This window comes from Phodopus roborovskii, unplaced genomic scaffold, assembly GCF_943737965.1.
Source record: "Phodopus roborovskii unplaced genomic scaffold, PHOROB, whole genome shotgun sequence".
NCBI lineage: Eukaryota > Metazoa > Chordata > Mammalia > Rodentia > Cricetidae > Phodopus > Phodopus roborovskii.
The window spans coordinates 4,257,787-4,284,019 of record NW_026126588.1 but is presented as its reverse complement, the minus strand read 5'-3'; the positions used below and the strand labels follow the sequence as shown (position 1 = coordinate 4,284,019).

Genomic DNA, 26,233 nt, shown 5'->3' with positions numbered 1-26,233 from the left:
ATTGGAACTATTTTAAACTGAACAATTCCATGTCAATGATCTCAACTCCCACAGGGACATACATACATGCATGCATACATACATGCATATGTGTTGTTATGCATAATTTAAGCAGCTTTGAGTTTCTTCACCCCACATATAAAAAACATACATTTTACAGTTTCAGATTTCAACCACATTTATATTTTAAATCTTGGCAAATATCGTGTTTGCAAAACTGAGAGGAAGATTATTTCTGCCACTTTTTTCTGGTTACAGACAGAGTGGGTGTGACCCATTAAGGGTCCTGAGACCCATTTCTTGCAGGACCACTGGCTACTTTCCAAGCACCGCTAGTGTGATCCAGGTGTGGCCTGGAAAGAAGGAGAGGGTGCAAAGTCTTTCTAAGATGCCACCCCCGAAACTTTTCTCTCTCATACATTTAGGGCTGAAATGGAAACTCCTATGAGGAAAGTAAAAGAATAGTAGGAAAAAGCACCTAAGACTTTTTTTGCATCTTGATCCTCCTCCGTCATTCTGTGGACCTCAACAAGTCTCTTAAGGTCTCTGCTCCCTAACCCTCTAGTAGCACAATATGGACGATGAGAATGTTAATACCCCAGAAAACATAGTGTTATGCCGATTACATGGAGTCATGTCTAAGAAAGTGTTTTCTATATAATCGGGCCCCCAAGTCAACAGAAATAGACCCATGGGTCTGCAACCATGCAACAACAAAGATGCTATTTTCATATTTTATTTTTAGTTAGCTGTGTGTGCACCTGATTGTCAGGTTGTATTATCATGTATGTGGGTGTGTTAAGAGGGCCATAAGAAGGTATCAGAACCCACTTGGAGCTGAGAATACAGGCATTTGTGAGCTGTCTGATATGGGTACTAGGAGCCAAACTAGGGTCCTCTACAAGAAGCAAATACTGTTGATTCATCTCCTCAGCCTCACAGTTTTCACATTTTGTACAGACTTATTATTGCCAACATTTTTCCCAAATACAAAAAAAAAACCCAATTATTTATATAACATTTACGTTCTATAACATAGTGCAGGCAATCTGGAAAATGTTTCTGCAGGAACACACGAGCAGGTCACACACAAGCAAGACACCGCTTTATGTAAAGGAATAAGCATCTGTGGTATTCACAGAGGGATCTAGAACAAACCTCTTGGATACCAGTGGTCAATGGTGCTAAGTTTTTCTGTTATTTAGTGGGTATGATGATTCTTCCTATTTTTCTCTACATTTAATTTGTCTTGGATACCTTGCGTTCATCTCCAAGGTTTACATGATTAGAAATGCTATCATTCTGAGTGTCTTGAGCCTTCTCAATTTTATAACTCTATAGAGTTCCTGAATTGGGCTGAAAATGCCTCCCCCTTCCTGATAGATCCTCAGGCTCTTTCTTCAGGTTCTGCTGTACCCCCTGATCAGACCAACTTTAGGGGCATCCTCAGACACAGCAGCTTGACAGGCTGCCAGAAAGTGCTTGCCAGTGAACTCTAGGGCCCTTGGCCTCATCAAGAGCCCTGCGATGTGTCTGAGCATACAAGCAGGATCTGTATCCACCAGTCTGTATCCACCGTTTCCCCTCCATGCTCATCTGTGCATGGGTTATGCGGATTGGAGCTAACTACATTTGCCTGCCTCCTTTCTAGGTAACTTCCAAGCTAGGCTCTGCTACACTTTTCTGTGGTTTGTTTTAAGTCCTTTGGAAAGATTCTTTTCAAACCTTTAGCCTTAACTTCTGTGCCTTGGGGCTGGGTTCACTTGGAAGAAACTGTACCAAAGAAAAGCAGGAAGATGCAAAGGATCCTCCCTCCTGGGGGAGCCTGAGAGGGGGCTGGACCTGCAGTGGGGGAACTGAACTTGTGTCACAGCTCTGCAAAGCTAATGCCTACACTTCAAACTGCAGCCAGTAGATCTACAAGACCCCGGGGAGGTGGGTCATCAGTAAAGTGCCCGTCAAACAAGCCTAAAGACCCAAGTTTGGCTTCCTCAGAATACAGGCGCAAAGTCGTCGGAAATGCCTACAACCACAGCGTTGAAGGCAGATGGAGGGGAGACACAGGAGGGCCACTGAAGCTCCTTGACCAGCCAGCCGAGCCAAACTGTGAGAGCTACCATCTCAAAAAACTGAAGGTGAGAAATGGGATGGTAGGGGGAGACGGGGGTTGAGAGAAGGGAATGAGTAATGGATATATGCATTATATTAATACATGAAATGCAAGCAAAAGAATTTAAATAAAAGTAAGGAGTGATTGGGAAAACATCTGATGTCAAGCTTGGGACTCCTTGTACACCCCCCGCACACAAATGGCACACGTTCACGCTAATGGCTATAAAGCTACAAACACATATACATACACCTTAAAACTAAGAATAAAAGCTAAAGTCTACAAGAAGTGAAAATGTTGTCATCGTGAAGAAACTCTCTTTGAGGCACAAAGAACCTGAGGACGGAGTAGTGGCTTACTACAACAAGGACATTGCCAACAGCCCTGCCGAGCTAAATCCTTTCATTTTAGCTTGTAGTTTTGCGATCCTGCTTAGAACTAGGTCCTAACTCTTCTGAGTGCAAGGCCTTTCTACTGAGGATAGGCCCCCAGCTTTTGAGTCCTATCCCCTCCACTCCCACGGTGACACGTGCATCCTACATGGGTGCTTACCCTGCTGCGACTTTCTCAAATGGAGGGTACCAGCTTAATAAACATGACACCAATACTAGCTCCTTACCCAGGGTTCTCTTTGCTTCCCAAGAATTGCCATATGCTCCCAGCATGGTTGTCTAGAGAGTACTTCGGAGCCAACACAGTCATTCCTACATGCCGGTCTTAAAGACAGACAAGGAACTGGTATGAAAACATCTGCATTTTAAGGGGAAGAGGACATGCAATACTGTTTCTGCCCCCCCCCCCAGAATGCACCTTGTTAACTGCCTTTCCTTGCACTGAAATCTGGCTTTACTACTGCTCTGGCCTCAGTGAGCTGAGTGTTCCCACCAAGGATGCGATCCAGGGGTCAGTTCCCAGAGCCAAGTGTTTGTTTAGTCAATATGCCATCTGACAAGACAAAAGCTCCAAGAGTTGTTCTGTCTTGTTCATCGGCTTCTCTCCTATTAGTAGGATGGGTTCAACAGAAGAGTGAATGAACACTGGTGATAACTGACATTAAGAAATATTTTTATGGAACTGGGGAGTTGGCTCAGCAGATAAGGGGGCAAGCTGATCTTCCAGTGGATTCAAGTTCTGTTCCCAACACCCATGCTGGGGAGTTCACAGCTGCCTGCAAATAGAGCTACAAGCAAATTGAGTCTCTGGGGTCTGTGGGCACCTGAACACTGGTGTATACACACACACACACACACACACACACACACACACACACACACACACACACAATTAAGTTTAAATATTTAAAAAAAAATTCTACCACCAGGCAGTGGTGGGGCATGCCCTTAATCCCAGCGCTCGGGAGGCAGAGCTAGGTGGATCTCTGTGTGTTGGAGGCCAGCCAGGCTACCAGAGAAACCTGGTCTCAAATATATGAAAGAAAGAAAGAAAAGAAGGAAGGAAGGAAGGAAGGAAGAAGAAAGAAAGAAAGAAAGAAAGAAAGAAAGGAAGGAAGAAAGAAAGAAAGATTTACCATGTGACTCTAAAATACTATGACATCAACAGCTCAGTAAGAGGAGCCATGTTAGGATGCGAATCTTGTCTTTTTAACTATAGTTAATTTCTTCAGTGTAGGCTTATCTCCTGGTCTCATTTATTCTTTCCCAAGAGTAATTTTCTCTTTCTTTTGTTTGTCTTGCTGCTGTCATCATTTTTGAGACGGAGATCTTGCTATGGTACTCAAGCTGGCCTCAAGTTTGTGAACTCAGATGATCCTTCTGCCTCACTGCCTGGGCAGCAGGGGTTAGAGAAAGGCTCTGCTGCTCAGAGGAAGAAGCTGTTCTTTCATTTCAATCACACATTCATTCTTGTTTGTTTGTTTGTTTTTTGAGACAGGGTCTCTCTATTTAGCCCTGGCTGTCCTGGAACTCACTCTGTAGACCAGGCTAGCCTTGAACTGGCAGAGATCTGCCTGCCTCTGCCTCCCAAGTGCTGGGATTAAAGGCGTGTGCCACCACTGCTAGGCAGTCACTCTCATTCTTAAGTAAAAATGATGAACACGGGTCAACTACATAAAGTCATACAAAGTAAGAGTAAGATTAAATTCCTTAATTACAAAGGATTTAAATCTTCAGTGTTCAGTCTGGATTCTGGCACACTCTGGCATAGGAGGCCCTAAAGCATAGGTTCAGTTGGGATCAGGGAACAAGGTCTGAATGATCACTGTCTTGATGTTAATTAACTATCATAATCAACCAATGGACCGAAGCACAGATTTCTTTGACATCCATTTGCACTCACTCATGTTAATTGAGTTTTTTGAATGAAATACTATCCCTAGCCTTCATTGTGATTATTGATAGTGTATTTGGTTTGACACTGTGGTGATTATGACATCTTTCCCATAAGGAAAAATCTACCCTTTCCCAATTTAATTTACACTCACCAACATTCAAAGCTCTGTGATCTACCTTGGAAGAAACCTGAGCCAAACAAATTCTGTTCACACACGAGGGAAACTAATACCCACAGAAGTTCAGCAATCAGCCCAAGAATGCAGAGACACACGCAAAAGAGAGTTCCTCAAATCCCAGCCAAGGCCTGTGCCCAGTACAATTTCAATGATGCTGCAGTTGGTCCATGGCTCTGTCATATGCCTGAGCCGTGGAAGAAATGCTTTCCTGACAAATTACATCAACACAATCTGATTCAGGTACTGGTATTGACTCAGTGACAGGCCCATGCCCATTTGGGAGGTATTTCCCGATTCAAAGACTTCAACCACTCATTAACTTAAAGGGACTCCTGGGAAGTTTTATTAACCCTTCAAGGGATTCTTTTGACACCTGCCAATTTTTGAGATCAGGAAACTTTAACTTTCTCTTTAAACCATGAAGATCAAACAGCATTTTCCTGAGGTACAGACCGGGAGCTTACGGGTCATTTTCTTAACTGATGATGGCTACAAAACTGTTATTAGTTTTTCTTAAGTCTTTATTTCTTCACAGTTTTTTTTTTTTTTTTTAGAAAATATTTACTATGGCCACATGGATGAATTGGTTATTGATTCTGTGTTCTCCTTGGCACAGGGTGGGGTGTGTTTATGATCATCATTTTAGTTGTCATTATCATTCCATTAACTACAGCATTATTACTAATTGCACGGTCGGCTGGAATCATGACCACTTTGGCTGGGGACAGAGCTCTGAAGTAAAGCGAAACAACCAATCTCTACCACAATCTCTATGAGCAGTGAGCAACCCCAGCTTCTACAGAAGTCAGCATTCAGTGGAGCAGCAGGTAATGCCATGAGCAAGTATTTCCAATGTCTCTGTTGTTTCTTGAATGCATGGCCCTGATTTATATTTATTAACATAACAAATGATATGCCTCTTGTTCCAGGTAGTTCTTGTCAACTGGACACAGGCTAGACTACCGTGTCCTCAACTGAGGGTCTGCCTCCATCAAATTGACCCATGTGAGAGTCTTTCAGGCATTGATCAGTGATTGACATGGGAGTACCAGTCCACGGGTGACTGTGTCGCCCCTGGGCCGGTGGTCCTGGGATGTGTAAGAAAGCAGGCTGAAGCAAGCTATGGGAATCAAGTCACTGTGCAGCACCCTCCATGGCCTCTGCTTCAGTTCCTGCCATGGTTTTCCTCAGTGATAAACTGCTACCTAGAAATGTATGATGACATAAACCCTCTCCTTCCCAAGTTGCATTTGATCATGGTGCTTTTCACAGCAATATATGGCAAGTTCAGATACATGTCAAGAATATTGGCATGTCTGTCTATTCTAACTGTAGTGACTTATAACTGTATGGGCTCATGTGTGCTAAAGCGTAGTACAGACTATTTCACCTTATCAAAGACATTGGCTGATTCCACACAGGATCTCATGCTGGGACATATATGTATTTACAGAATATGAAATTCACATACATGGCAACTGTTGTTCATCTCCCACAGAGCCCCACCTCTGGATGCATTAGCAGCCAGATAACCCTCAGCATGCTGAGGCCCTAGGCTTGCAGCACTGGCTATAGGAAAGACTTTTCTGCTGAAGGCAAGGGCTTTCTTCCCAGGGGCATATACAGTGTGGGCGCTGGAATTACAGAGAGACAGGAAAAGATTAGGGAACCAGACTTGAGGCCTAAGGGAGCTTTCAATCTAGCCAGAATTACAGAGAGATAGCAAAGGATTAAAAGCCTAGGCCCTGGGCCTCGGGGGGGGGGGGAGGACTTTTAATCTAGCCAAGAAAAGATATAATATATTTATATAAGATATTAAAAATCATTATGAAAAAAAACATTATGAAGACAAAGTAATACAGGCAATTTTTAAAGTTAAAAACATAATCTTTAAAGCAATTCAGAATAAAAGGATAACCTTTTAACATTAAAAAAAATGAGTTTTTTTTTTTCAATTCCCTAGAGGCGTTGGCTTTAAGTTGGTTGCAAGTGTAAGCTAATAGAGCAGAAAAGAGCAGAAGAGGTCTCTGCTCACTCGGACTCTGAGCATCCCTGGCTTATGCTAGCCTAGCTGCATCCCAGCATGACTATGATACATCTCTTAGCTGGCCATGTCATGTCCCGGAGAGGAGAAGCGTGAATGCCACTCCAACATGGACTCTGCTTTCTTTGCCCTTCATCCCTCGCCCACCATGGCACATTTCAAGCACATGAGAACCACTTAATGAGTTGACTTGAAGTAACTGAAGGGAGTCATCCCTCTCAGGCAAAAATGTAAAGGCTAACCACAGACAGGGTACTAGTCAAATCTAAGGCTTCCTTAGCAGGCAGAACCCACCTGAATTATACAGATGGCCACTGTAGCCTGCAAACACAGAGGCTGAGAATAAAGATGGAGCTTGAGTCTGAGTACCAGGCAAGGAGGACACAGGCGAACTGGCACACCCACCAGTCACTACCGGGGACAATAAGGCCTTGTCACACAGGAAGGTGTGACAAGCCAAGGAGATATATCGGGAAAATTCAGCCCCAGGAGGGTGAGGTTTCATGAGAAATGACAGTAGTCAAGAATGGATCATTTGCTTTGTTTGGGGAGATCAGCTTCTCGCTCACTTTGCAATTGAGTTCATGTAACTTCCATCATTTTCTCAGAAAAGCCTCTGACACTTTATTGCATGATGGCTATAATTAATGTCAGACTCAAAATTAGAAATCAAAAATTCTATTTGATCCTTTGGTTTCAAGTTGGACCTAGAGTATGTTTTGGCATGATTACTAACTGTTAGCAGAAAGTTCTGGAAACAGATGGAGTCTTGATATGTGCTCTAAATATGAAACACATTGCAAAAAGAGTTGGAGATAAAAATATATACTGCTTATACACACTCCGGCCATGCCATTTCCTGTCTTTATTAGCAACAAAAGTCGCTCTCTTTACCCTCCATTTGTTATTCCAGGTGAACAAAATCCCTTTCTTTTCTTCTTCCCTTCTCTCTCTCTCTCTTTTTTTTTAATTTTTAAGTACATTTACTTATCTATTTGTGTGTGTGTGTTCATGAACTTCCCCATGGCGCGTCCGCGCGCGCACGCGCACACACACACACACACACACACGGAGGTCTGAGGACAATTTGCAGGAGTCAACCAGTCCCCCCTTCCACTGTATAAGTCCCAAGGGTTGTCGTGTTGGGTGGCAAGAGCCTTTACTCTCTGAGCTATCTCTCCACTGAGCTATCTCACCCACCGCCCTCTTCCTTCTTTGTAACGCTCGTGTTTGTTTTTTCTATCTTCTTTCTTTCTCATGGTTGTTTCATTGTACTATACTAAGCACTAACTACATGCCAGAAATTGTGGTAGGCTACGATGATCCAAGAATATGTAAAACATAGCCACTGTCCTTGAAAACGTGAGTGAAAAGAAAGCCATATGCAATGTGATTCCAGAGCTGACTTAAAGCAAGCATTCAGCTTCCCTGTTAGTCTCCTAGACCCAACAGCGATGGATTCCTGTTTCCTCACAAGCTGGCAAGCATGCAATGTACATCTTCTCGGAACAATACGGACACAGGAGAGGTACAGGCAGAGTAGAGATGACACAGTACCATGGAGATAAGGGAACGGTTTGCTAAGAGCAAAGTGCTGGGTGGAGACGAGATGCCTGAAAGAAAGCCATAGTACAGCAGCTCTGACAGTGGGAGCCCTGGGTCCTTCAGGTATCTGGGAGAGAAAGGGACCACCTTTACCTAGAACGGCTAACACGGCAAAGCAAGCTCGTAAACAGACTGTGATGTTTAACTAAGTCTGTTCTGTATTTGGGTCTGTATGGATGATCCCCTAAAGAATTGTGTCTAGGAGCCAAATTAAGAAAAGGACTTGTATGGGGTGTGTGTATGTGTGGTGTATGGTGTGTGGTGTGTGGTGTGTGTGTGTGTGTGCATGATGTGTGTATGTGTGATATGTGTGTGTTGTGTTTGTGTTGTGTGTGTATGTTGCGTAAGTGTGTGGTGTGTGTATATGGGGTATGCGTGTATGGTCTGTGTGTGTTTGGGTGATGTGTGTATTGTGATGTGTGTGGTGTGTTGTGTATGTGGTGTGTGTGGGAGGGTATGTATACTGTGGTGTGGGTGTGTTTGGGTGATGTGTGCATGTGTGATATGTGGTGTGTGTGTGTGTGTGTGTATGTCTGTCTGTGTGTGTGTATGTGAGTGTGTGTGGTGTCCCTGCGTAAGATCATGCATATGTATGTGAGGAGTATTCAAGAAGTTATGTGTGTGCTTGTGGAGGGTAGAGGATTACCTCAGGTGTCAATCCTCAGGAGCCATCCATCTTGGTTTTAAGACAGGGTCTCTTACCCCTCCTAGAATTTACCATGAGACTAGGCCGGCCAGCTAGAGAGCCTCAGGAATCCACCCACTGCCTTCCCAATGATATGATTACAATGCCTATATTTTACATATGTTCTAGGGGTCAAACTCAAGGCTCCATGCTTACAAGTAAACATTTTACCAACTAAGCTATTTATCTCCCAACCCTAGAAAAGAAATGAAGATTTGTGTATGTTTTAAAATGTATATCTATGAGTGTTTTGTCTTTATGAGTTCATGCACAAAGTGTGAATACGAGAGCCAATGGGAACCAAAAGATAGTGTTGAAGTCCTTGGAACTGGAATTGCAGTAGGGAGAGAGCTACCACGCGGGTGCTAGGAACCAACCCTGGGTCTTTTGCAAGAGCAGTAAGTGGTCTTAGCTACCAAGCCATCACTCAGCCCTAGTGAAATGGTTTTAATTAAAAACAGAAACAAGACAAGCCTGACTCAGTACATGAAAAACTATTTAGCCACCATCACTATTGCTGGGACAGATACTCTTCCCTAGGAAAATACATATAAAGTTTTTCTAACAAAAAAAAAAAATGTCATGGGCAGAGTCAGTGCAACAAGAAAATTAGGAGATACAGAGAGAGTGCATAAGTTTTTAAATATATATTCTCCTAACCATATATTTTAAAATCCCAATTATTTCAAAAATTTCAAAACCATGGAAACAGTAGAAATATCTGTGTTTTTAGGGGACTGGAAGGGAAAAAGAGGACCGGCTATTTAGATGGTATGGGGTGGGGGTCAGTTTCAGGGCGAGGAGCCTATTCTATCTTATTGTGCAATGGTGGATATTATAGAATTGACAAGGCCCACAGAATTACACAATGCCAAGTGTGAATGAACCCTAAGGTAGACTGTGGGCTCAATTTCACAACAGTGGATCAATATTCAATTGTAACAGTGTAAGACATAAATAACAGGAGACAGTGGGTGGTGGCTGGAAGATACACAAACTATGTGTTCTACTTAGTCTTCCTATAGTAAAGGTAAAACTGCTGTGAAACAGATATTGATTTAAACAATATATGTCAGCATCTTCTATTCTTTCAAAAGTAATAATGCAACTTAGTTTCCTCACTGACATTCCTTCGGTAGTCCTAATGCCGTCTTATGCCTTGTAAAATGCCAAGACACCTAGATAAACAATTTTGAGTTCCTTCACTCCATGGGATCACTGGGGCACAATATGACAAGTGATGTGTCCGAGAACAGTAGAAAAATCTTTAGTGACACTCAAAGTAAAACCAGGTTTTCCTCACCTAAATTGTCCCTGTGCTCGCCTTGGATCAAAATGGCCTCTGGGTCCTGAGAAAAATCAGGACATCTGGTGAAAGAATTGCCCACTCCAGAGTAGGTGCCTCTTAGAGGAGGCGGCATCAAATCCTACAGGAACATTTGTGAGCATGTGCCTGTCATCTCCGCGTAAGTATGACCCCTTTCTTTAACCTAAGTGTGGGTGGTTGTACAAGTGTCAGAGGTAAACCACACCCATGCCTACACCCCACCCCCACCCCAGCATCAATCGACAAGATCCATGTATTTAAAAAAAAAAAAAATCAGAGTCAAACCACGTACATAGGTTACACTCTGAGCTGGGGTACCTCAGGCTAACTACAAAGAACTGCAATTAGTCATGCAAACAGGCTTAGGCAGCCTTACAATCTGGGCCAACATTATCCAGAAGACAGGGTAGGACTGAACCAATCTTTATTCCCAGTATTGGCCTAACATGAGGTTCAAGTGGGATTAAAACCCATTTACCCTTGTCAAAAGACAGACTGTTTCTAGGGAAAGCAAGATTCCCCTCTGACCTACAAATATGAAAATGCCCGGATCAATGGCTCAACCACCACTGGTGTGTATGGTGAGAGGAATGTGGGGCATGCCGTTGTTAACACGTGGGACGTGTCTTTGTTTAGGGGTCATTAAACTTAATAACTTCCCCCTTTATGGCTTTAAGGGACCCTCTTCAAAACAAGGCTGGTTCCATCTAATATAATTACTTGCCTGTGGCGGCTGCAGCAGGGGTGTGCTTACTAAGTAGGTGGCGCCTACTATAGGAGCAGGTCTGTAGGGTAGGGGCGTGGGAGTGGAGGATTTTTAGTGTTTCAAGAAAGTTGTCTTAACTTTCTGGTGTATTAGTATTAATTGCTGGAGTTGTCCTTTTAAATTTTCCAAAGGTGTTGAGAGCTGTTCTATAGAAATAAATGCTCGCATGGATGAAGCACATTGCTGGGGCCATCAATGTCTTCAAAACCTGAACTCAGGAAATTTGACAGGACTGGGTCATAAGGGGCATTTTTAAAAATGAGCTGCATCAAACACCAATGGGTTTTAAATGACATGGGCTGATCCTCTTGGCAGATCTCAGGTGACCATATGAGTTGTCCCCTGACCACCAGAAATTTCTATATTGTGTGGTAGCAATAAAACAGTTTCAGTGACTATTTATTAGTCTAATGCCACTCTGCTGACTTTCACAGAGCTATTCAAATGGCCGTGTAAAGCTAGTAGAATTACTTTTGATACTAAGATATATAAAGAAGAAATTCAAGACTATTTGATTAAACAGGGAAAAAAATTCAGGGAAAAAAAAAAGTAACTTTATGGAAGTATTCTTGATGTAACTCCTAGGGGCCTCTCCCAACGCAACCAAGCAGTTAACCTGTGTGTAGTAGCAAGGTCTCCAGAGAGCAGAAAGACCACAAAGAAATGCGTGCATCAGTCCAGTCCACCTCCACACCAGGAAAGAAGCCAAGAGGGAGGGGAGGGAGGAGGGGAGGGAGGAGGGGAGGGAGGAGGGAAGGAGGGAGGAAGGAAGGGAGGAAGGGAGAGAGGGAGGAAGGAAGGGAGGAAGGGAGGGAGGAAAGAAGGGGAGAAAAGGTCCAGTAGGTTCTAGGGTAGGAAGAGAATACGGCCTCCCTTCTGAGTCAATAAGGACTCTTTTTATCTTTTCATGGCAGAATATTACAGGAGACACACTTTAAAGGTACAGAGTATTCTGTAATGACCCCCAGAAAAGTCATTAAAATTGCTGTGTGAAGCCACATGAGTGCCCTTGCACACACACAGCCACGCGAGAGACAGTGTTGTTGCAGCAGCAATGACCTACAGTTTGGGCTGTGTACATCCTTCTGGTCTCTGCTTTGTCATATCTTGCTTCTTTACAGGAACCACTCCGGCTACTCCTATGTAGTGGGTGTTCTTTTAGAATAACACAGATGACATGAGAAGCCACTGGGGGATGGGATGTTACTTAAACTTGTCATATAAAGTCTTACTTATTGTAGAACACATGGTGTGGAAAGAAGCCCAGCATGAGGTGATGTCTGATATGATGAACTTGACGTTTATAACTTCACTGATTATGGCCCAAAAACATTACAATCAATGGAAGGCCCATTTGTCAACTAAATGACAATTGTATAGTGCTTGGTTATAATCCTATAAACTACTCTCGTTCTTACAACAACCTTTATGTCATACCTATGAATGTCAACTTTCTCTGTATGGATGGGGGAACAGGAAACAGGCCTTCGTCATCTTAGGAGACTCGTGTTCCTGCCTGGGTCCCAGAAAGAATAGGAGCTGTCAGCACAACCCCATGGCATTGCCGTTGCTCCTTCATTTCCAGAACCCAACCTACACCTACAAACCGGAGGCCATGGAACTAGACCCTCTACAGGTCTGAAGTGCAATCATTCAGAGTGTCTCCTTTGAATAGTATTTCAGGGTGAACTGGAATTTCTTTAGAAACACATCTCTCTAATTGTGTCTATTCCTATGAGCCCTGGAACAGACCAGACACACACCCCTAGTAAACAGAATGATAACTAAGATTTTTTTTGGCTTATTATATAATTTAATGTTTCTTAATACTTTATTGATTTTTGCGAATGTCCTGATTTTAGCTTTATAAATATTCATTCAAAAATTTAATAATAATGTAAATACTTTAGAAATTCTATGTGCTATATATTGTATGAGGTGAACTTCATATTATGTGATTTTTAACTACATAGGAGGGTTAACTCAATTAAATGTTGAAATATTCCAAAGTTTTGTTTTTAAATATGTCCTATGGATATTCACAGAACATATAATATTCTTTTAAAATTTTAGCTTCCTATTTATTTTAATGTAAGCCAAGCTTTGCCTACAAATGACATAAACAATTTTAAAAACAATTCTAGCTTCAACATGTCAGCTCTAATCTGTCACACGTTGTGTGTCAGGTCTATCCTAAATAGTTTACACTCTCCCAGTAATCCTAAGGCATCATTATTATATCCCTATTAACAAAATTTTATAAACCTAAGTTTTAGACAGTTAAGGAGCTTTTGCTTGATGTTTGCATGAGAGGCAAACTTGGATCTGAACTTACTATTTCTCAACTAACACCATCTGCAAGTATCCTGTGTATCCCTTTGGATGGAGAGATTTGACCTGAAAGCATCTCAAAAGTGACTTTTGGAGGACAGTGATGGAGGTTAGCATTTGAGCTGTCCATGTTACAGATGAACAATAGGTGGACAAGAGGTCTGGCCATGGTACACAGGCTAGAGGTCTGGCCATGGTAGACAGGCTAGAGGACTGGCCATGGTAGACAGGCTAGAGGGCTGGCCATGGTAGACAGGCTAGAGGGCTGGCCATGATAGACAGGCTAGAGGTCTGGCCATGGTAGACAGGCTAGAGGGCTGGCCATGGTAGACAGGCTAGAGGGCTGGCCATGGTACACAGGCTAGAGGGCTGGCCATGGTACACAGGCTAGAGGGCTGTCTTTAGCAACAGTACACATAGATTCCATCCAAAGGGTTTCATTTTCTAGAGAAAAAAAAAACAAAACAAGTCTCACTTGCAGAAAGGTCAGTCTTGAGTATCTAGAGAATGGTTTTATACATCAAACAGAATAGTAAGAAAGTAGAAATTGTGCAGTTTGGCCCCTAGGATCCTACAAAACAATTGTCTCCCCAACATGAACCCCAGGATGGGCCCTCGCTCCTGGAGATGGGCTGAGCCTTTCAGGGAGTGGTGGGGTGCATGGCCCCACAGCCAAGAGTCAGGTCAGGACTTTCAGGGTTCCTCCAGCATCTGACAGTCCCAGCTGCCTGTTCCTTCCTGTTTCTCCCCACGCTGACAGGAGGGATTTTCTGTTCTCTTTAATGTTTATACAGAGCCTCCCACCTTGGCTCCATGTTACTCCTTTACCAGTCTCAACTCACAAAGATGCTCAGAGGGGAGGAAAAAACTGGACTGAACTGAGTTTTAACCAGTGTAAAGCAGGGTCTCCTTCCTGCCTCTGGCTTAGGTTCAACACGTATCTGCATAGCCAGACAGCTTCTGCTCCTACCTCCTTCTCTGTACAACAGAAAGAACTAGAATGTCGCTTCATGGAAATGCTTCAAGTGACAGGGATCAAAATAACCTTGTTCCACATCACGCATCACACGTGTGAATGGCAAACACCGAGGACTAGCCCATTGAGCAGTCATCTATTCAAAGTTGTTCACAGCAGTTTCCATGGTGAATCGTGTATGAACACACCTCAAAAAGAAAACACTGTAGGTTTGTGTCTCTATAGCTACAATTGTCCTCTGGGGCCCTTTCTTTCTTTCTTTTAAAAGATTTGTTTACTTTTATTTTCTCCGTGTGTGATTGCCTGAGTATGTGTATGCATACCATGCGTGTGACCAGCACCCATGGTGATCAGAAGAGGGTATCAGATCCCCTGTAACTAAAATCATAGATGCTTTTCATCTGCCCAATGTAAAGGCACAAAATATATGCCTTTACAAGAACAGCAAGTGCTCTTAATGGCTGAGCCATCTCTCCATCACCACTGGGACTTTTTCAAGGAGCAAAATCTGCTTCAACTTCAAAGGTTGGCCAGATGGAAGCCCAAAGGAACCCTAAATGCAACAAGTCTGTTCTAAGAGTCACTTTGGCTCTATGCAAATCCAATTCTCCCTATGAACTACAGACGAGATGATCAAAACTAAGTCAACTCCATCCAATCCTGGGGCCTCGTCCCTTTGCTAACTTTCTACACCCCCTGTGTGTCTTTCCTTTTCCTCTCCTGTGCCCTGATTGATGCATTGCCTAAAGGAGATGGTGATTTCACTCAAGAGAGATGAAAACTATACGTCTCTACTTGGCCCAGCTCCCTACAGATGTCCTGTGATTCATAAGCAAAGGCAGCAGCGGTCAATAAAATGTGGTAACATGGTTATCCAAAGAACCTTCCAGCTCTCCCTCCACCCCTCTCCCTTCCCTACTCACCCCGGGAGTCCATCTGCAGCAGAAAGTGTGAAGACAGTAGGACCAGAGAGCCCCTTCCTGCTACTCGCTTGAGAAACAAAGCCTTCCCTCCTCCCAAGTTGAAAGAAATAAAGGAGAGTGGACTAATGGAAGCCTGCTGGCGGAGCTTCAGCTTGTCAGTGACGAGACTCAGCGGAGAGAGTAACGGCTCCGAGCTTTGCAGAAAATTGATAGAAGGAGAGAAATGGAAACAGAAACAAAGAGAGAAAGAAAGGCATTAACCTGGCCAGGAGTCAAACAGGTGCTTGGGGCCCAAATGCTGACACAAAGGCTGTGTGCCCCTGCGGAGTCATATCTGATTATTAAAGTGAGCAGCATGTACCTCAGAGTGAGTGGGAAGACCCCACCCGTTATTTATAGTACTCATATGGTTGGGTGAGGGCCTTTAGCTTCCCTCTACATGTCTGTTAGAGTCTTTGCTGAAACTTTCTGCCTCCCGCTGCTAAATTCTGCTGGATGGAGAAGAAGGTGGCCAGGTCATTTCAGACACACACTTCCACTGATTCACAAGCTTTGGGTGTCTTTGGAGTGATGGATTTGTGACTACTGGGGCTGCCACACAAAGTGGCAGTGTGCCTTAGTCTCGAGCTGCCACATGCTGCCTTCCAAGGCATCCTCCCTGTGCTGTGAAGGACTAGGTCTCATTAAGTGTCCTAATCTTGGAACTGGTTACTGTGGAGCCCGGGCAAAAGAAGCAGAGTCATCAGTCTGTACTTTGGTTTATAAGCAGAAGAAGGCCTGGTGTGCGATCTTTGGGAGACGGCTTTAGTTGTAAGACAGTGCTTCTCAACTGGGGTACAATTCAGCAGAACACTAACTGGGTGACATCAAGGTTATCTTAAGAAGAGTATGCCATCTCTAGTGAATTTTTATCTCTGGAATTGAAAATTTCCAAGTGTTTGGTAGCCCCATAAATTCAGAAGACCAGGTGCCTAATGTCACATGCCTCCAATAGACAGTGACTGCAAGTATGCACGAGCCAGGCTGGTTCCATCACCACCCCCCACTCCCTCCCCTGTGCAGAAGTGGGCTTCTAGTTAAAGTTTGGTCTTTACCTGAAATGCGCCTGGGCACGTCGGTGATGGCAGGTAGCCCAGTGCCCCGTGTGGAAGACAGCGGCGTGGTGGAGTGGATGGATGGGGATGTCATCTGGCTCAGGTATGAGGGGTAAGACTGGTCATAGGACCACGGTGGGGAAGATTGTGCCTGCCTGGGATCTGGGGAAGGAAAAAAGATGAAAAGCAAAAAGCAGTTCAGTATTCTGGCTCCTGCAGCCTTGGAAACATGTAGCCCAGACTGTAGACACGGCATAGAAGAAAAACGAGACTACAAAATAAATAATAGTAATAAATATCTCCCACGGCCTCTCCCTCTTAGGCCTCAAATAGCCCAGAGCTCTCCAGACTTAATGTCTCAATGAACGCGACAAAATGGGTGTACATAAGGTCCGTTTGTCTCTCTTCCGCATAAATATTTCTATTTGGAAAGTCCAGTGGCCGTTTAGAAAACAATCCATTTTGCTTATTTTACTAAGTGGAACTTATTTTATTTATTCTCTGTATTTTCTAAAATTCCTTTCCTGAACAAGTTATTTAAATCACATTTTTCTATCAATTAGCTTGTATAACTTTGCCGAAAGATGCAGACTGCTCCTTTAACTGCTGCTTATCTGGCTGCCACGCGTCATCAGTGCTTTGCTGGTCCTAAAGTATATGATTGGGTGCTTCTCTTACAGTGGGCTTTCTTTCTGGAAGGGTCAATGGAAAGGTGTTTTCTAATGGGGGCAGGGGTGGGGGAAGCAAGGGACGAGGACGAGAATGAAGGAGGGTAACATGCACACTAGCCAGAAAGGAAGGAAGCAGGATACGTTATCACACAATCGAGCTAAAACAGACAATAACCTTTGAGGAAAGGCAAAAGTCAATTTTAAAACTGTGATCAAATATTGAAAAGCTTCACTACCATCCAGGCTCAGTGTCAAACACATGAGTTCCTGGTGGCAGGACAATGACCAGGAAAGCATTTTAATCCCACTGAGATCTGTTTTAAAAAGTGTCATGTCTTAGGACCATGACTTCGTGTTCCCCATCATTGCTGGCAATAAAAAATTGTGGGCAGAAAACTGCTCAAGGTTAATCATCTGGACCTGGTGATGCCTTTGCTATATCTCCACAGGGTTTCTGAAAGGTGGAAGCTCAATATTTCATAGTTTAATAAAAGGTCACCAAACTGGATAGGAAAAGAGAAGCCTCTTTGAGGCTGTACCACCTGATTTTGCCAAGGGGTCACCCATTTAAGTACTAAGTAGGCCCAGACCTGCTTAGCCTCCTGGATCTGGTGAGACTGGGTGTGTTGGGGTGGTTTGGGCAGAGATAAGAAGGTAAACTCACTACTGTTTTAATTTTACTCAAAAGCTAGCAGAAGCAGAAGCAAATTTCACCTAATTAATTGTAAATGCTAACTTAAAATCTTTATGCCAATTTCAAAACAATTACCAGCTATAATTTGAATAAACATGAGCTTTAGAATGCTCACACCAAGGTCAGAATTACCTCTGAGATTTTTACTCTCTACATGGCCTTTGCCACACAGATCTTGGGCTTCTCATGCACAAAGGGACACTCTTAATAACCTGATCACATGATTAACAGCACACTATGACAGGAGACTTTTAGTTCAGAGCCATCCCTTTTAAAGATTAATTTATAAGTGTGTATGTCCTCGTGTGTGTGTGTGTGTGTGTGTGTGTGTGTGTGTGTGTGTGTGTGTGTGCGCGCATGGGTGCAGATGCCTGTAGAGGGTATCAGATCCCCTACATCTGGATGTACAGGCAGTTGGGAGCCATCCACAGTGGCTGCTGGGAACTTAAAGTGCAATATGGGATCCCAATCTCTGAGCCATCTCCCAAGTCCTCCTTCTTACATTCTTATCTTTAAACAGGACAAACAAACAAAATACTCTCCATAACAAATTGTTTGTTCCACACATTTGAGGTGGAGTACATTTGGGATAGGTATAAAGTTCTCCCATTGACTATTACTATTGTTTGAAAATCAGCAGCTTAATTTGAAAAATAAAATGTATCTGAGGTTTATTTCTCAAAATACAGATGAGTACATAGTAAGACTCGTATTTTTCCTAGGCTATTTACTCTTTTAAAGCCTTTAGGTTTTTTTGTTTTGTTTTGTTTTGTTTTTTCTATGCAGTCGAAGCTGTTGAGTTTCAGCTATTTCTTGTTTATTTGTTCAGTTTGGAAACAATTTATTTAAAGACTATCTAAATAGGACATACTTCCTTGAGAGGAAATAATTAAATACATCTGGATATTTATCTGATGTTTACTGACATTAATAGATGGGGGGGGCACTTCAAGTTTAAGGACCATTTACCTGAGTCTGTGATTCAAGGAAAAGGAAGGACTTTATTAAGATACACTTTTCCTTCAGAAATCTGGAAGATACTTGATGATTAAAAATAATGAATCTCAATGCTTTAAAACTCTCGATGTTGAGACTGTACAGATTGGCAACATTTCAACTCTGAGTGACTGGTCCTTGTTATCCTGAGACACTGATATGTCCCTAGCCTTCCGCCACAAATGTAAGTTACTATTTAGAGAAATGGGAAATCATCTTCAGATGGAGAGGCGTTCGTTCCTTACAGAGCAGGGAAACGGTCTCGTAAAAGCAAGGGGCTGGCCTGGAGCACATTCTCAACAGATGAAAGAGACAGTTGCAGCATGGCTACAAAAGGAGCTTCTGCACGAATAAAAGCTGGATTTGCATAGTCCAGATTTAGCTGCTCCGGACAACTTCCGGAGCACAGTTTGATCTGTGCAGCCAGTCCTCAAAGGATAGAGCATGTCAGTGGGGCACTCCACCTTGCCTAAACTTGGGGACATCACAAGGAAATGCCAGGAAAGACTGGCTATAGTGGTTAAACATATCACAAAGGGACTTTGGGCTCTTAACTTGGTTTTAACATGCAGCCTTATTTGTTCTCTTTGTGCAGAGAGACAGCCTAGCACAATGCGAAATGAACAGGCCTTCCAATGAGAGAATGAGGGCAGGAGGGCCATCCTACTGTTTATAAGCTATATGCTTGGTGAGCAAACTCTCTGAGCCTTCAAGTTCCTCATCTGGAGCATGAGGCTGCATAGCATACCGAGGCGACTGTGGCCAAGTGGCCACGAAGACAGACTGAGGTTAGCATTAACAGCTGCCCACTGTGTTGAGTAAGTCACTTAAACTCCTTGCCTAGTGTTTTTTTTTTTTTTTTTTTAAATTGGGAATAATGATCTTGATTGGGTTTTCATGAGTATGATACAAACTATGCCAGATCTGATAACTCCTCTGCCTCTCACAGTGCCTATTAAGTAGATAAGAAAATAGGTGCCATCTATAAAATGAATACAATAATAACTACTGTTGTGTTTGGGAAACTGGAAGAAAATAAAGCATTTGATAACTTCTGTGATCTTTGTCTGAATCATTATTGGGCTTTGTTAAAATCATTATTGCCCACTGAGAACCTCACGTGGGCAGGTTTGACCTTGCAACCTGGAATGTCTCACTTAGAGCTGCTGATCTTAAATGAAGGTGGCAATATCATCTCTGAGTTAGGCCCTCACAGCAAATCATAATGCACAGTGAGTGACAAGTCAGCATCACTATTCAGAGAAATAAAAATCCAGCTCCACACTATCTCTGGACTGTCTTTGTGCATGTGTAGCTATTAAATATTCCTGAGATCTGATGGCATAATTAAATATAGGCCTTGAGTGGACAAGCTACTCAAAAGTGAGCCCAGGTGGCTTGAATAAATACCAGAATAATAAAATGTCATAATTAATCAGTCTAACTTTCTCTGAGAGAGTTATTATATCAAGGAAGTTTTACATCCATTTTTTTTCCTGACAGATATTAACTTGAATGGTCTGATGAAGGGCAGCTTTGCTTTCAGTAGAGACCTTTCTCAAAGATGTTCTCACTATCAGCGAACAAAGGGAGAGTAAGTACTTTGTACTTCGCCTCCCAGAGGGCTGACTGAAGCCCAGCCACTCTCTTTCAAGGTCCGCATCCTAAGAGTGTATGACAATGGTGGAAGGAGGCAGGAGAGAGACTAAAGAGCATAAACTATGAGAAGGACCATAGTGTATGCACCAGCTCAGGTATGAGGGACAATAACCTTACATTGAAAGGGAATGGTCTGAAAACCCCAGGCCTTACCTAACACTTGGTGAATGAGCAAACAGACCAAGAATCTCACAGACACCATTCTGGGCCACCACCTGGACAAAGGACGTCCTTTCTAAGCTTCCATTTCATCAGCAACATAGAGAGAAACAAAACCTCTTCCCCCTAAACTTGTGAGGACTGAGTGAGAATGTAATGGAGCTTAGCGTGGGGCCAGGCTGCCTCTGTGTCCATCACACAGATGTCAGGGGTTGACCATCCTTTAACTTGGACCATTTCTTCTTGGATCTAGTTTCACCTCCAAAGGAGAAATTCCCATCTTTTCAAATGGCATATCATCCAACTTTCCGACCTTGGGTTTTACCTTAACCGGAAGCTCTAGTCAGCTCAACCCTGGGTCTCTTTGCTTAGTCCCACTGGGGCTACATGGCATGTTTTGTCTTTCTGGAAACATGAGGCAAGCACCGGGAGCCATGACTCTAAACTAAGAATAGTCTTGATTTCGATGTCTCAAAGCGTGAAAGTATCAAGTGTGACCTGGAGATTACCTCCTAGGAGACCAGCAAGGACCTGAAAGCATCTACAGTCTCTCAGAAGATGTCAAAAGACAAGCCTGCTGCAGAACATTCTAGATAAATTTAAATAGATACATAGATAAATTTAAAGATTTATCTATTTATTTTTATGTGTATCAGCGTTTTGTCTGTGTGTGTGTGCATATGCAGGCGAAATGTGCGTACTTCCCAAGGAGGTGTTGGATCCCTGGAACTGAAATTACAGATGGTTGTGCTGTGACCTGAACCTGAGTCCCCTGGAAGAGCAGCAGTGCTCTTAGACAGGGAACCATTCCCTCCAGTCCCCGTTTCAAACTTTTTATATTGTCACCATGCTTTCAATTTACAACTCACTCTTTGTATGTGGCAACCTCCAAAACCAGTATCCAAAAGATCTAACTGCATTATGGAGCTGTAAATGTTTTTGTGTCAATATGAAAGCTTAAAAACAAAGTCTTTAGTGCTGTATTTATATGTACTCATTAGCGCTTGAGAAATCTGAAACACTAAATTATCACAGACATATTTCAATATCACTCCACCACTGTCCCTGCACAGACTCCTGACACCTAAAACAGATGGGTTTAGCAAGGAACTGAAATCCAATTTGACCTGAAACATAAAGCTGAGAAGGAAAGAACAGGTCTTTCCAATAATGGGCCCATTATCCTCACAGGCGGGATGTGATAAATCGTAATGATGAAATGGAGAGAGGAGACCGCAGCAGAGACACGGGTGACTCCTAGAGACCCGGTAGATGAAACCATAAAGAAGAACCTCCACATTCATGACAGCAAGCTCTGAGTTGCCACCAGGCACTCACAGCAGCTATTTCATGACCTCCCAGAGGTCATGTCATGTGTCCCGAGGAAGCCATGGCTTCCTTTATGAGAGAGCTCAGGTTAGATTCTCTGTAAAAACTGGGAGGATGGGAGAGGAGAACGAAGCATTTGACATAATGAGGCGGTCTATCCCAAGCATGTTTGGGTTCTCAAGAACACTCCAAGGTCAGAAACCAGCCATGGAATACCAATGGTTAGCCCTTTCTTCTAAGTTCTCCACCCCTAAAATTCCCTTTCATCTCTGACTTCCTAAGCGTGCACACTGCCTTTCTCTCTAAAAACTCCAGTCACAGCAGCACAGAAGACACTGTACCCACGATGCTAGAGAAGAACTGGAAAGGGACCACTCAGGAGTGTCTCAAACTGGCTTCCATCAGCAAAACTGGAAACAGTCACTCGTGCAAAGGTAGGGACACCAAGCAGACTGTGCTCATGCAGCTAGACAGGATGGTGGCTGCACACTACTTAAAATGGTTTGAGGGGCTCTCGGCCTTCATACTCAGAAATCATAAAACTTTCATGTCTGTGATTGAACATTAGACACAAGAATAAGAAACCCCGGGAAGCTCTCTCTATGAACTGGCTCTAGGGAAACACACGGAACTTCTTTCTGGATGCCATTAGGGTTAAGGAAAGGACATGCAGAGAGCTTTGGCAAAGCCCAGGAGAAGAGGGATGAGGGAACCGGGGGTTGCAAGACTCCATGGATAAATACTTCGGTCATGCATGAGTGTGGAAAGGGTTGTCTTTCCTAAGAATCCCTCCCAAGTGGACACACTGTAGATGTGGTGGCAGGGTTCACCAAGATGGCAGGAAACATGGGCACCATGTGCAAAGCCTGACCCAGCACACAAAGCACTGCCAACAGACTCCTGTCTCAAACAAGACCAAAGCAGAGATTTCTTCAGTGTCTGCAGTGGCCACAGGTTTCAGATGGGGAGTGCAACGAGGGCACATTCACAACACCGCCCATTATCTTTTCTCCATCTTTTCCCTACTCAGTCCTCAGATCAGGCTATGTAAAGGGCAGGTACTCACTGAGAAAGATGGACTATTGAAGTTGGAGTGTAGGGAGAGAGTCTGCTGCCTTAGAGCCATACCTCTTGACCACTAACTACCAGTGTCACATACGGCCAGTTGGGTCAAACAGTTAGGAGGATCGTCTCATCGTTGTCTTCTTTCCAACACATCTCTGCCAGAATAAACATTTTCACACCTATCCAACACTTTCATCCATAAAAATATCTAGTTCAAAACAATGAACGTAGACTGTTCAAGGTTTCTCGCTATGTGTTCTCCAAAACCCTTTTCAGCTAGCCTGATTTGTTGTTGTTGTTGGTTTGTTCATGAGCTTGGTTCACTCTGTTCATGTTGAATGGGTAGAACTACCTAGCATAGCCTCCTGCAGTTAACTGCGCTGCCACAGCCCAGCAACTTGCGTTATCTGAGTCTGGCTGTTCTCACAAAGTAGGAATGGATATGTCATGTCGGGAAAGCTTTTCCCACCCATAACATGCTGTGGTCCCTGACCAGGAAAGTGAGCCCCTGACACACAGTCCTTCCTGAAGACAGCAATTGCAACAGAAATAACAGAAGGTATTCAGAGTTGACTGGGGATGACTGTGAAAGACAGCTGAGGGGAAATGACACAGATATGTGCCTTCCATCACAGGACAATGTGGCTCATGTCAGGAAGGAACAAGAAGAGAATTCTGGTTTCTTATCTGGTCCCCAAACCAAGTGAGGGAGCAAACAGAATCGCTCAGCAGGAAACTAACCCAACTGATTCACAGAGCCATGACCAGAAATTTGAGAAAAGAGCAGCAAGCTGTTTGGATAAAACTGGGTGCTGTGTAGGCATGCCAATGGGTTATTAAACAATAGGAAAGGGAGCCTTAATAAATCCCAGGAGACAATAGCAAGGAAGAGAATAAGAAATGGTGGTGCAGTCGAAGGTATCATATTCTACAATATGATGTGGAAACAGAAACCAGAAGCAAGCTGTGTCTCTAAGCAGGAGACGCCAGGGATGTCACAGTGACATCGTCATTGGACTGTGTGGGACTCGCAACTGTCTTACAGAAATGAGGGGCTGCCCATATCAAAAGGAAACCCCAAGACAAGTCTTGGGAGGTTCTGTCATGTGTCACATCTAAGGTGACCTTAGAGCAACCTGGATCTCAGAGGTAAAGTCAGGGAGGGAGTAAGACACAAGGTGTGGTGTGGTCAGAAACTGAACTATAATTGGGATATGGGGCTGGCTAAGGGGCATGACATTGATTCCAAATCAATGTGGTTGTAGTAAATACAGCTTCAAGTTGGACTGCTGTCAATCAAATTGGTCAGATAGAGTACCTAGAGTGTTACACCCCAGGCACAGTAACACAGGTAGGTGATGATCACCCATGATTCTAAGTATTGTCCCCCAGAATTTGTTCATTCATTAAAAACTATGTATTGTCTACTCTGGTGCTGTGTTGGGTACTAGGAATATTAGTGATGGATAAAAATAGAATAACCATTCCTATCTTTCTGGAGTTTGTAGCTGGATAGGAGAGACTGGCATTAAAGAAGTCACCATCTAACTATGATAAGTTGTAAGAAGGAGATATCCATCACAACACGGGAATGTATGGAGAGAGAAACCTGGGCATCAGGCATAGCTCCCCTAAGGCCATGATGATTAAGCAGAGACCTGGTCAGGAGGCAGAAGCCAGATGGTGTTTGTGTAGGGCTAGGAAGGGGTTGGGCAAAGGGGTGGCAGGTGTCTAGTTCCTGGGAAAGAGACAGCATCATCTTTTTGAAGCAGTGACAGAGAGTGCTTTCATGGGGACTGACAAAAGCATGACAGTGGCCTGAGATGAGAATTCAGAAGTGGCAGGGAGGAGCCAGGTGATGCGGAAGCTGCTGGCCTGTGCAGGAGTCACTGGTCTTCACACTAAGTGAAACGGAAGGTCATTCCAGGTCGTCTTTTGTTCTGCTTTGTTTATTTAATGGGGTGGCACAGTCAGTTGTGCATTTAAAAACCTCCCTCTGACAGCATGGTAACAGAAAAAGGGCAGGGATCCAGCTGAGGGACAGAGACAGGGAAGGGTGTGCAGGGGAAACAAGCAGCTGAAATCGACACCAATGTAGAGTCTGGGGCCACAATTGGGACACCTAGAAGCTAGCGGAAGACACTGAGTGACCTTCCCACATCGTCTGCCTGTAGAATGAGGCTCTTCGACATGCTCCAGGCTGGGTCGGGATTAGCTCTGGACGGTCAAGGTTCAACCAGGGGCATTTTTGTTGGACATACTTCCTACATTCTGATTCAACACTGAGGAACACTTTTAACAGTCTCCCCAGGTGATCCTAAAATGCACCGAAGTTCGAGGACAATGGGCATTTTTTTTTTCCACTCATGACAGTCAGAAGGGAAAACTACACTGCCTCATTCTGATTTAATCTTACCTGCCGAGAAGAATGTTTTTCAAATAAAAGAGCAGCACAGACATGCTGAAAAGGGAAGGAAAGGGAGGTGGTGTGACCAGAAAGAGCAGCTTGCTGCGTTGGGTGAACTCAAGACTCTGCTCCAAAATAAATGATGCCTTGTGACAGTGCAAGAATTCACAGCACCCACAGGAAGGGCTTGGCAGAGCAGCATCTAGGAAGTTCCTCATTACATACATCAAATAGGTCTCCCCAGGACTCTATTCTTTCCTGATCTCTTTATTCTCACAGGTTACAATTCCATTTAACATCATGAAAGATTTTGCTTTCAAAGCTTACTACACAAGGTACAGTAGGCTTTGGAGCCCTTTATTCCATCTTCCTTCTTCTGCAAATGGCTTTGCTTTTGGGAAAACTCTTGGATCTGATTGCTATTTGGGAACCTTTGTTAGTGTGAGCATGCTTTAGTTCCACTAAATACACTTAAATCCTGTTGGAAAGCCTATGTACAAAGTACTTTTCACTCTTAATCTCCATGTGCCTCAATAGGCAGAAGGGGCTCACTTAAAACTCATCCCCCAGGACTCTTCGGGCAACCAATTAGTAGAAAGTTCACGTGCCTCTTGTGTACCTGATCTTTGCAAGGCAGATGCTTCCTCTCCAATGTGATGTGTAAGCAGTGAAGAGGTCTACCAGGAAAGGGTCACTAATACAGAGCATGGCCATCTTTGAAGAAGGCATCTAATAGCATTCCAGTCCTAAACCTGTCCATTTACTTTACCAGTCTTTCCAAGCTCTACAATGAGTTGTGAGGAATAACCACTGGATGAAGAATTTGAATGTAAGACAATCGTACAAGCATAGAAGATGGAACTTCTGAGTAAGTACACAAGGACAGGGCTTGATCTGGTCAACTGAAAGACAGGGCAAAAGCAAA

General features: G+C 43.6%; 1 protein-coding gene across 6 annotated transcripts in view; it reads right to left on the bottom strand.

Moving 5' to 3' along the window:
• The window catches only part of Runx2 (RUNX family transcription factor 2), a 306,421-nt gene that overhangs the window by 122,241 nt on the left and 157,947 nt on the right, over positions 1 to 26,233 (bottom strand). For 5 of the 6 annotated variants that reach the window (XM_051204222.1, XM_051204227.1, XM_051204223.1 and 2 more), the window contains one exon: positions 16,329 to 16,490. In XM_051204222.1, coding sequence (XP_051060179.1) covers positions 16,329 to 16,490 — 162 coding nt within the window. Of the gene's footprint in view, positions 1 to 15,234; positions 15,429 to 16,328; positions 16,491 to 26,233 lie in introns of all 6 variants that reach the window. The other variant, XR_007835781.1, reaches the window with a different exon arrangement.